Source organism: Oncorhynchus kisutch, linkage group LG19 (genome assembly GCF_002021735.2).
Source record: "Oncorhynchus kisutch isolate 150728-3 linkage group LG19, Okis_V2, whole genome shotgun sequence".
NCBI classification, from domain to species: domain Eukaryota; kingdom Metazoa; phylum Chordata; class Actinopteri; order Salmoniformes; family Salmonidae; genus Oncorhynchus; species Oncorhynchus kisutch.
The window spans coordinates 22,686,786-22,697,764 of record NC_034192.2 but is presented as its reverse complement, the minus strand read 5'-3'; the positions used below and the strand labels follow the sequence as shown (position 1 = coordinate 22,697,764).

General features: G+C 43.3%; 1 protein-coding gene across 2 annotated transcripts in view; it reads right to left on the bottom strand.

Annotated features, from left to right (window-relative positions):
* Positions 1-2,648: 2,648 nt before the first annotated feature.
* dvl3b (dishevelled segment polarity protein 3b) overlaps positions 2,649-10,979 on the bottom strand; it is a 55,677-nt gene continuing 47,346 nt past the window's right edge. For both annotated transcript variants that reach the window (XM_031797895.1, XM_031797896.1), the window contains exons 13-15: positions 10,721-10,888; positions 8,843-9,058; positions 2,649-3,885 (exon numbers count right to left, since the gene is read on the bottom strand). In XM_031797895.1, coding sequence (XP_031653755.1) covers positions 3,464-3,885; positions 8,843-9,058; positions 10,721-10,888 — 806 coding nt within the window. In that variant the 3' untranslated portion in view covers positions 2,649-3,463. The remainder of the gene's footprint in view (positions 3,886-8,842; positions 9,059-10,720; positions 10,889-10,979) is intronic.

The following is a 10,979-nucleotide window of genomic DNA, read 5'->3' as shown; positions in this document are numbered from 1 at the left end:
TGAGAAAAAAAATCCAGAAAATCACATTGTAGGATTTTTAATGAATTTATTTGCAAATTATGGTGGAAAATAAGTATTTGGTCACCTACAAACAAGCAAGATTTCTGGCTCTCACAGACCTGTAACTTCTTCTTAAAGAGACTCCTCTGTCCTCCACCCGTTACCCGTATTAATGGCACCTGTTTGAACTTGTTATCAGTATAAAAGACACCTGTCCACAACCTTAAACAGTCACACTCCAAACTCCACTATGGCCAAGACCAAAGAGCTGTCAAAGGACACCAGAAACAAAATTGTAGACCTGCACCAGGCTGGGAAGACTGAATCTGCAATAGGTAAGCAGCTTGATTTGAAGAAATCCACTGTGGGAGCAATTATTAGGACATTTTGTTTAGGTCAGGGTGTGACTAGGGTGGGCAATCTAGTTTTCCTATTTCTTTGTTTGGCCTGGTATGGTTCCCAATCAGAGGCAGCTGTCTATCGTTGTCTCTTATTGGGGATCTTACTTAGGCAGCCTCTTTCCCACCTTAGTTTGTGGGATCTTGATTTTGTATAGTTACTGTGTAGCTTGCAGAACGTTACGTTCATTTATTTTTTGGTGTTCATCTAATAAAGAAAGATGTACGCTTACCACCCTGCACCTTGGTCTCCTCATTCAAATGACGAGCGTAACATGACACTATAAGTGTAAGGGTTTTCCTCCTCTTCGTCTGAAGAGGAGGTGTAGCAAGGATCGGATCAAGATGCAGCGTGGTAATGTATTTAATGAAGACAAAATAAGACAAAATGAACACTAGAACAAAAACAATAAATGATGACGTGAATTACAAAAACCAAAACAGTACCGTGTGGTGAAAACCAGACACGGAAACAATCACCCACAAACCCCAACACAAAACAAGCTACCTAAATATGGTTCCCAATCAGAGACAATGACTAACACCTGCCTCTGATTGAAACAGCCAAACTAGACACACAACATAGAATGCCCACCCAGCTCACGTCCTGACCAACACTAAAACAAGGAAAACACAACAGAACTATGGTCGGAACGTGACAATAAGTGATAAAAAAAAAAATGCTGATACAGAATAAAGTTATCACAGGATATGATCAGATGATAAATTGGCTTTATTCAGTGCCAAATGCATGGATCAAGAATTACATCCAAATTCAGGATAGGAATCTTGTTTTTTAAAAGGTTGGTGCCATTGAATTTCTCCCAAAATGTAAGTTTTAGCTAAATAAAATTCCCCTTAAATTATCCAATTTCCATAAGCAAGTGTTACTATCCTGGTTATGTATGCAACAAAAGTTAAACATTCATCTTCTGCTACCATTTCTGTCAAGCTGTCTATGCATAGTTTGATGCATATGTTATATAAATCCAACATATGCACCACACAGAATGCACTGCGACTGCCTTGGCAATGCAATGGCAAGACAAACGCATAATGTACTTCTGGTGTACCAAAATGCAAAGACAGTGTTGGTGTGACCTAGGTGTTATATTTTGACACGAGGCATTAGTTCTATTTTTGAAGCGTGACGTGCTGCTAGTCCCGTCTCTCCCATCTCCTCATTGGTTTTTAGTTGCATATACCCACGTGGGTGATTGAAAGATGAACTGAGATCCACACTCCAGTCCAGTTGGTGGTGGTATGCACCTTAACGTTTCGCCATATAAAGTCCACAGAAGAAGAAAACTGAAGTAGGAGTGATCAAGATAAAAATTAAATAATAATAATTACTAGAAACTAACTAGGATTCCCCTTTCATCTGTGGATTACTTGAGAACACACGATTTTGTGACTCAAAATGGGTCAAAATTCTACAAAGATCCAGGAAAAAGGACATTGTATATTTCAGTTAAAATAACCCAATGTTTATATCTCAGGACAAATTAGCTAGCAACAGAAGGCTAGCTAGCTAAATGGCCATCAACGTTTCATGTATTTCGACCTGTCCCCAAATTAATATAGTTGGGTCAGAGTTTGTTTTGATATTTCAACCTGCGTGTCCTGATCGCATCTGGTGTGGGGGGACAAAATCAACATGCGTACGATGGCGCACGCATGCGCGTGCCTGGTCTAGTCAGCATGTAAGAATAGGGCTCGAAATGGATGTTGATGATGAAAAAGACAATAACATATCGCAATGTACCAAGAGAGATATGGAGAAAGAGATGGAAAGAGATTGGGGCAACATGCTTCTCAAATTTCCTTTACTAAAATGCTGGATGTCACAAAATGCCCCTGTGTCATGCAGGGTTGGGGTGATGGGATCAAGTCAGGAAGTAAATTGAAATTCCCATTCCCATTTTTTCCTCAGAGGAGCTTTGATTTCAGTTTACTTTCAGAATTGAAAAGGAATTGACTCCAACCCTGGTGTCGTGTAATATATTGGTGCAAGGTTCAGCTCGTATACGCTTCATCTTCCAGTATTAATTGCACTGATTGGTTAGAGCGTTATCTGAGATTATGATCACAATTAACATGACTGCTACTGAGTGTAAAGCAATGAGAAGTACTTTACACCCTCTTAATACCTTTTCATCTATGCTCTCTAACCTTCTCCATCTCTCTCCCTGTCTACATAACTTTTGTGGAGAAACTCAACATAGAAAGATACAAAAATACCTGAGACAGTTTCATTTTCTATGTTTTATTTCGGACGTTAATTTGAGTCAGCTCAGAGAACACTCAGGAAGAGTAACACCAACATCCTTAACACATTCATGGGACCTGGGACATGTTCATGAGGCATCAAATGGAAGAAAATAGACAAACAGGGAGGGACTACCTGAACCTATTTCTCCAATAAGAAAGGCAAATGTTTGTTTTCTGTTGCTAAATGTTTTTTAACCGTTGCATGCCCTAATGAACACAACCCTGTCCACAGTATAAAATTAGGACAATTTTTTTCAGAATAGTAATTTAATAGAATCTCTATGGTCCACAGTCTCTCTCTATCGCTCTCTCTCTCTTTCTGAGCCTTCTCCCATCTAGTATGGACTGTGTTGATTTTTAAAGAGGGTTTGCAATGGAGGGTCCACAGAGATTTGAACACAGTTGAATGGGACACATGTAGAGGAAAAGGGAGAAAATGACAAAAAGAAAACATTCAATTCCAACAACATATTCACTCACTCATATACACACACAGGCACACACACTCAAACTGATGTGGAAAAGAACACATGAACAAAATTGTCTATTTAATGGGGATCAAGAGGAGAGAGAGCTGCATCCACACCGATTTTCTTCACTGAAGAAAGTACAGGCGCCACAACACTGGCGACAGACACAGAAGGAGAGCTATGCAGTTACAACCATATCCCTCTCAGCACCACCGGTCTTTCTCTTAGCCTCTACCTCCTTTCCTCCTACTCCACCACCTCCTTCCTCTCCGTACCAGGACGTCCAGAATCCCTGCAGTAAGGATCCGCCCTCTGGATAACACATCACATGACATCAACGAAAAACTCACTGGGGTTGCCCATGGCCATGCGGAATGATTGTCGTGAGGCGGTGAGTTCAGGGGGCACGGAGGCTAGGTCTCGGCCCGGGGGCGACCCAGGGGGGGCCGTGATGGGGAGGGAGGGCGGCGTCTGGGCTGGCAGGCCGGGGGGTCCGTACACCAGGCTACCGCTGTGGGAATGGGTGCTGTGGACACTGTGGGCCAAGCTGATCAGGCTGTGCATGCTGTGCTCGTTAGGGGGCACCGCCACTGAGCGATCACTGGGGGCATTTTCCTTCCTCAGCTCTGATTCGCTGCCACTCCCTGTGTGGCCTGTGGACTTGGACTCGCCAGCACCAGCGCCTGCCCTCCCAGCAGCCTCTTCCTTCTTACTGCCACTGCAGTTGGACCCGCTGCTACGACTCTCTGCAAAGGAGAGAGAGAAAGGTTGAGAGTTAAAGGTGCATAGTCTACACAGAGTATTAAGGTGTGTACACTGCATTCAGAAAGTATTCAGACCTGGTAACTTTTTCTTCATCAATGTACACACAGTACCCCATAATGACAAAGCGAAAAACGTTTTTTAGAAAATTTAACGTGTTTGCAAATAAAAAAAAACCAGATACCTTATTTACACAAGTATTCAGACCCTTTGCTATGAGACTCGATATTGAGCTCAGATGCATCTGCTTTCCATTGATCATCCTTGAGATGTTTCTACAACTTGGAGTCCACCTGTGGTAAATTCAATTGATTGGACATGATTTGGAAAGGTATAAACCTGTCTATATAAGGTCCCACAGTTGGAAAAAAAACAAGCCATGAGGTCGAAGGAATTGTCCGTAGAGCTCCAAGACAGGATTGTGTCGAGACACAGATCTGGGGAAGGGTACCAACAAATCTCTGCAGCATTGAAGGTCCCTAAGAACTCAGTGGCCTCCATCATTCTTAAATGGAAGAAGTTTGGAGCCACCAAGACTCTTCCTACAGCTGGCCGCCTGGCCAAACTGAGCAGTCAGGGGCGAAGGGCCTTGGTCAGGGAGGTGACCAAAAAAACAATGGTCACTCAGAGCTCCAGAGTTCCTCTGTGGAGATGGGAGAACCTTCCAGAAGGACAACCATCTCTGCAGTACTTCACCATTCAGGCCTTTATGGTAGAGTGGCCAGCCGGAAGAAAATCCTCAGCAAAAGTGCTTAATCAGATGACTGTTATTTATTTTATCAACTAACTATGTTTAATTGTTATCTGATTAAATTAATCATGTAACAATTTATTCCTTATGAGTTTGGGGCACCACGGGAAAAGTTGTTTAATGAGTTACTATCTCCCGACTTAAACTCTAAAGATATACAGATATCTCTTACATCAATAACAGTCACTTATTAATCATTATTACCTCATATCAGTCTCATTTTGAACGTAGCATAGTCCTTGATATCTGCAAGAACCCTAACCTTATTGATGAATCAGCAATACACAAATGATTTATTTACTAACTAACTCAATAATAACACAGAATACATAAACACACACACGGTATCGGTTATTGATTACTAACGTAATACAATGAAAACAGGTCCCTAGTGGATCAACAAAAGCATGGCCGTTTGGTTATAAAAGATGGAGGGATGGAAAGAGAGGGAAAGAGAGAGACAAAGAGAGTCAACAATCGTTGTTACATTTGGAAGCTACGCTCACGGAAATACGAATACTTAGCACCCTAACCACCGCTCATTCGGATTTTGAAATGCAATATATATTTATGCGTAGCTGTCTATCTCTGTTTAACTAGATGGGTCCTATGGTGAAGTTGTCGAGGGATGTAAGACTCTGATTTATCCACTAGAGGTCACAATGTCCTTTGTAGAGCTTCTCTGGTAGTGGAGTGTTTTTTTAGACAGATACATCAGATGTACCAATGGTTGTCATAGAGCCGTGGTTCCCAAACTTTTTATAGTCCCCTACCCCAAACATTCACCAGGGTCAGCCACACACACAGTTTGCCATCAGTGTAAGCCTGCCACACACACACACACTATACGATACAGTTATTAAACATAAGAATGAGTGTGATTTTTTTGTCACAACCCGGCTCGTGGGAAGTGACAAAGAGCTCTTATAGGACCAGGGCACAAATAATAATAATATAATAATAATAATAATAATGAATAATTTTGCTCTTTATTTAACCATCTTATATATAAAATCTTATTTGTTCATCGAAAATTATGAATAACTCACCACAGGTTATGAGAAGGGTGTGCTTAATAGGATGCACATAACTCTGTAATGTTGGGTTGTATTGGAGAGAGTCTGTCTTAAATCATTTCCCACACACAGTCTGTGCCTGTATTTAGTTTTCATGCTAGTGAGGGCCGAGAATCCACTCTCACACATAGGTATGTGGATGCAAAGTGCATCAGTGTCTTAACAACGCGATTTACCAAGGCAAAGATACTCTGAGCACAGCCCTATCCAAATATCTAGCAGTGGCTTCTGTACTTCTTAAGGCTAGGTAGCAGTATTTTGACGTCCGGATGAAAAGCACGCCCAAAGTAAACTGCCTGTTACTCAGGCCCAGAAGCTAGGATATGGGATATAATTGGTAGATTTGGATTGAAAACACTCCAAAGTTTCTAAAACTGTTAAGATAATGTCTGTGAGTATAACAGAACGGTAGGCGAAACCCCGAGGACAAACCAGCCAGGGAAAATGAAATCTGAGGTCATAGGATTTCCCAATTGGTTTCTATGGGAAGCCCTATTTATGAGGAACCTGGTTGCAGTTCCTATGGCTTCCACTAGATGTCAACAATCTTTAGAAATTGGTCAATGTTTTTCTTTTGAGAAATGAAGAAGTAGTGCTATTCATTCCATGTGTCACTCTGAAGGTCCCTACTATTTTGGTTCGCGTGAACAGGAATTGGAAACAGATTATCCCGTCTTAAACTGTATTGATTATTTACATTTTAGGATACCTGAGGTTGGATTAGTAACGTTGTTTGAAATGTTTGGACCAAGTTTACAGGTAACTTATTAGATCATTTGTAGTCATGTTGGGCGAGTTGTAACCAGTGTATTTCTGAATCAAACGCACCAAATAAATGGACATTTTGGGGATATAAAGAAGGAATTTATCGAACAAAATGACCATTCATCGTGTCAACGATACATTTGGGATTGCATAAAAGAAGAAGATCTTCAAAGGTAAGGCATTTATTATATCGTTATTTCTGACTATTGTGTCGCACCTGCCTGGTTGAAAAATGATTTTCATGTGTTTCAATGTGGGGCGCTGTCCTCAGATAATCGCATGGTCTGCTTTTGCCGTAAGGCCTTTTTGAAATCTAACACAGCGGCTGGATTAACAAGAAGTTAAGCTTTATTGTGTTGTATTACACAGATATTTTCGTGAATGTTGAATATGAATATTCTTGTTGTTTGAATTTGGTGCTCTGCAATTTCACTGGATGTTGTCAAATCGATCCCGCTAAAGGGATTGGCGCGTGACAAAGTGAACCATTTTCACTGTAGTGTCCAAAACGTCTTTCAAGCTGTCAGGCATTCCCTTGGCAGCAAGAGCCTCTCGGTGGATGCTGCAGTGTACCCAAGTGGCGTCGGGAGCAACTGCTTGCAAGCGCGTTACCACTCTACCATGTCTCCCTGTCATGGCGTTTGCGCCATCAGTACAGATAACAACACATCTTGACCACTAAAGTCCATTTGATGTCACAAAGCTGTCCAGTACTTAAAAAAGATCCTCTCATGTTGTCCTGGTTTCCAGTGGTTCGCAGAAGAGGATGTCTTTCTTAATTGACCCCCCATAAACCTAACGGACATTTACCAGGAGCTGTGCCAGGCCGGCCCTGTCTGTTGACTCATCCAGCTGTAATGCATATAATTCACTGGCTTGTATGTGAAGCAGTAATTGACATTTACATATATTTAAGATATTGACATACATGTAATTCATTAACAGGGGTCTGGCTTTATAGTAAGTACAGCATCCTATGATACAAGGCATTTATGTAATAAATTACAATGGGTCTGACTCCAAGGAATGAGTGTTACACTGAGGCCTGTACTCTGGAGCGGGATCGATTTGGAGGTGGAGGGTCCGTCATTGTCTGGGGCGTGTGTCAGCATAATCGGACTGAGCTTGTCGTCATTGCAGGCAATCTCAACGCTGTGCGTTACAGGGAAGGCATCCTCTTCCCTCATGTGGTACCCTTCCTGCAGGCTCATCCTGACATGAACTCCCAGCATGATAATGCCACCAGCCATACTGCTCGTTCTGTGCGTGGTTTCCTGTAAGACAGGAATGTCAGTGTTCTGCCATGGCCAGTGAAGAGCACGGATCGGAGGGTGAGGGCTAGGGCCATTCCCCTAAGAAATGTCTGGGAAATGGCAGGTGTCTTGGTGGAAGAGTGGGGTAACATCTCACAGCAAGAACTGGCAAATCTGGTACACTGCAGTACTTAATGCAGCTGGTGGCCACACCAGATACTGACTGTTACTTTTGATTTTCAGTCCCCTCCCCCTTTGTCTGACTATCTGTCAGCCACTGCCAGGTGATCTGGCACCTTTGATCATCACCAAGGAGAGAGAGTCATGAAACCACTTGGAGTTTGCCAAAAGGCACCTAAAGACTCTCAGACCAGGAAACCTGGCACCATCCTTACGGTGAAGCATGGTGGTGGCAGCATCATGCTGTGGGAATATTTTTCAGCGGAAGGGACTGGGCAAACTGAGCAAAGTACAGAGAAATCCTTGATGAAAACCTGCTTAGGACCTCAGACTGGGGTGAAAGTGAACCTTCTAGTAGGACAACGACCCTAAGTACACAGCCAAGAAAACGCACCAGTGGCTTCCGGACAAGTCTCTGAATATCCTTGAGTGGCCCAGCCAGAGCATAGACTTGAACCCGATCGAACATCTCTGGAGAGACCTGAAAATAGCTGTGCAGCAAGCTCACCATCCAACCTGACAGAGCTTGAGAGGATTTACAGAGAAAAATGGGGGAAACTCCCAAATACAGGTGTGCCAAGCTTGTAGCGTCAAATCTAAAAGGACTCGAGGCTGTAATCACTGCCAAAGGTGCTTCTACAATGTACAGAGTAAAGGGTCTGTAAACTTATGCAAATGTGATGTTTCCGTTTTTCAATTTTTTTATTATACATTTGCAAATAATTTGAGAAACCTCTTTTTCTTTGTACTTATGGGGTCCTTATTGTGTGTAGATTTATGAGGAAAAACAATGAATCCATTTTAGAATAAGGCTGAAATGTAACAAAATGTGGAAAAAGTCAGTCCAGTCATTTGGTTTGCCTTTCTGTGTGTGTCTCTCTGTTAGTTTGCGTGTATGTGTAGCGGAGCATCTCACCTTCGCTGTGCTGGCTGCCTGCACTCCCCCCCCTTCCAGGTTGGCTTTGGGGAGGCTCGTGCAGAGGGTGTGGGTTGTAGGGCTGTGGGATGGGGTACTGGTAAGGGAAGGCCAGGGGCCAGGGGGCAGCCCCAGGGTGGGGCAGGGGAGCAAGGGTGTCTTGGTCAGACGCCCCACTCGACCAATCGTGGTCTCCAAGTGAGAGGTTAGCCATATCTGAGAGAGAGGGGAGGAGAGGAGAGAAAATGGGAGGAGAGGAAGGGAGAGAGTGGAGGAGAAGGGGAAGGAGTGGAAAGGGACAAATGTGTTAAAGAAGAAAGAGAAAAGGAGAGGTGTAGAGTCATAAAGAAAGCTATCTTGTGGAAGACAAAGGGATAATAAGACTCATTGCCACAGAGGTCGGAGGGTCTGCTGTCCGGACCTCTGGCAGTCTCTATGGGGGTGCCACAGGGTTCAATTCGTGGACCGACTCTCTTCTCTGTATACATCAATGAGGTCGCTCTTGCTGCTGGTGAGTCTCTGATCCACCTCTACGCAGACGACACCATTCTGTATACTTCTGGCCCTTCTTTGGACACTGTGTTAACAACCCTCCAGGCAAGCTTCAATGCCATACAACTCTCCTTCCGTGGCCTCCAATTGCTCTTAAATACAAGTAAAACTAAATGCATGCTCTTCAACCGATCGCTACCTGCACCTACCCGCCTGTGCAACATCACTACTCTGGACGGCTCTGACTTAGAATACGTGGACAACTACAAATACTTAGGTGTCTGGTTAGACTGTAAACTCTCCTTCCAGACCCATATCAAACATCTCCAATCCAAAGTTAAATCTAGAATTGGCTTCCTATTTCGCAACAAAGCATCCTTCACTCATGCTGCCAAACATACCCTTGTAAAACTGACCATCCTACCAATCCTCGACTTTGGCGACGTCATTTACAAAATAGCCTCCAATACCCTACTCAACAAATTGGATGCAGTCTATCACAGTGCAATCCGTTTTGTCACCAAAGCCCCATATACTACCCACCATTGCGACCTGTACGCTCTCGTTGGCTGGCCCTAGCTTCATACTCGTCGCCAAACCCACTGGCTCCATCTACAAGACCCTGCTAGGTAAAATCCCCCCTTATCTCAGCTCGCTGGTCACCATAGCATCTCCCATCTGTAGCACACGCTCCAGCAGGTATATCTCTCTAGTCACCCCCAAAACCAATTCTTTCTTTGGCCGCCTCTCCTTCCAGTTCTCTGCTGCCAATGACTGGAACGAACTACAAAAATCTCTGAAACTGGAAACACTTATCTCCCTCACTAGCTTTAAGCACCAACTGTCAGAGCAGCTCACAGATTACTGCACCTGTACATAGCCCACCTATAATTTAGCCCAAACAACTACCTCTTTCCCAACTGTATTTAATTTATTTATTTATTTTGCTCCTTTGCACCCCATTATTTTTATTTCTACTTTGCACATTCTTCCATTGCAAAACTACCACTCCAGTGTTTTACTTGCTATATTGTATTTACTTTGCCACCATGGCCTTTTTTGCCTTTACCTCCTTTCTCACCTCATTTGCTCACATCGTATATAGACTTGTTTATACTGTATTATTGACTGTATGTTTGTTTTACTCCATGTGTAACTCTGTGTCGTTGTATCTGTCGAACTGCTTTGCTTTATCTTGGCCAGGTCGCAATTGTAAATGAGAACTTGTTCTCAACTTGCCTACCTGGTTAAATAAAGGTGAAATAAAATAAATAAATAAAGGTGGAAGACAGTGATAATAAGACTCATTGCCACAGAGGTCTCCGAAGATGGAGAGGTGAAGAGTCATAAAGAAAGCTATCTTGTGGAAGAGATAATAAGACTCACTGCCACAGAGGTCTCCGAAGATGTAGTAGCACTGCTCAGAGAAGGTGATCTTGTTGACGGTGTGCCGGATGTAGCCGGCCTTCAGCAGGTTGCTGGCGTACTTCCTGGCCTCACGGCGGTCAGTGAAGCCCTCCATGTGATGGTAGAGCCAGTCCACCACGTCCGAGCCTGGGACAGAGACAGACAGATGGAGCGAGTGAGAGAGACCTTAACAATAGTCCCTATGAAAGCGAGACAATACAGACAGAAGAGAGAGTGA